Here is a 407-nt window from a genome sequence, read left to right as displayed (position 1 = left end):
CTCACAGCCACGTCTGCTTCCTCACCCGCTGGCATCTGACAAAAGCAAGGGCAGGATCCCAAGCCTCACCTGAGGTAATCGTAGAGGCCATACATCGGCAGGAAGTCAATGTCTGTCAGAAAGACATATGGCGTCTGCGTGTTGGCCAAGGCCACGTTGCGCAGGAGGTTGATGGGGTAGAACTGCCCCTCCTTGTAGACGATGTGGTAGGCAACGTTGCGGCGGGCGCTCAGCACCTCCGAAGCCTGGGCATAGCGCAGGAACTGCTGAGCTTCCGCGTCCGACATGTACAGCGCCAGGCTGATGGGGCCGGCCCAGTGTTTGCAGATGGCCTCCAGCATCTGTAACCTGCCAAGCAGAGGGCACTGCGTGAGCCATGGCAGCTTGGCCAGGCTCAGAACTGGCCC

At 60.2% G+C, this 407-nt stretch overlaps 1 protein-coding gene across 1 annotated transcript in view; it reads right to left on the bottom strand.

Moving 5' to 3' along the window:
• LOC104467679 (glycosyltransferase-like protein LARGE2) overlaps positions 1-407 on the bottom strand; it is a 5,132-nt gene that overhangs the window by 952 nt on the left and 3,773 nt on the right. The window contains 1 exon segment of the mRNA XM_010081534.1: positions 70-348. Coding sequence (XP_010079836.1) covers positions 70-348 — 279 coding nt within the window.

The sequence above is a fragment of the Pterocles gutturalis genome, unplaced genomic scaffold (genome assembly GCF_000699245.1).
Source record: "Pterocles gutturalis isolate BGI_N339 unplaced genomic scaffold, ASM69924v1 scaffold32599, whole genome shotgun sequence".
NCBI classification, from domain to species: domain Eukaryota; kingdom Metazoa; phylum Chordata; class Aves; order Pterocliformes; family Pteroclidae; genus Pterocles; species Pterocles gutturalis.
This window is presented reverse-complemented; position numbering and strand designations above follow the sequence as displayed.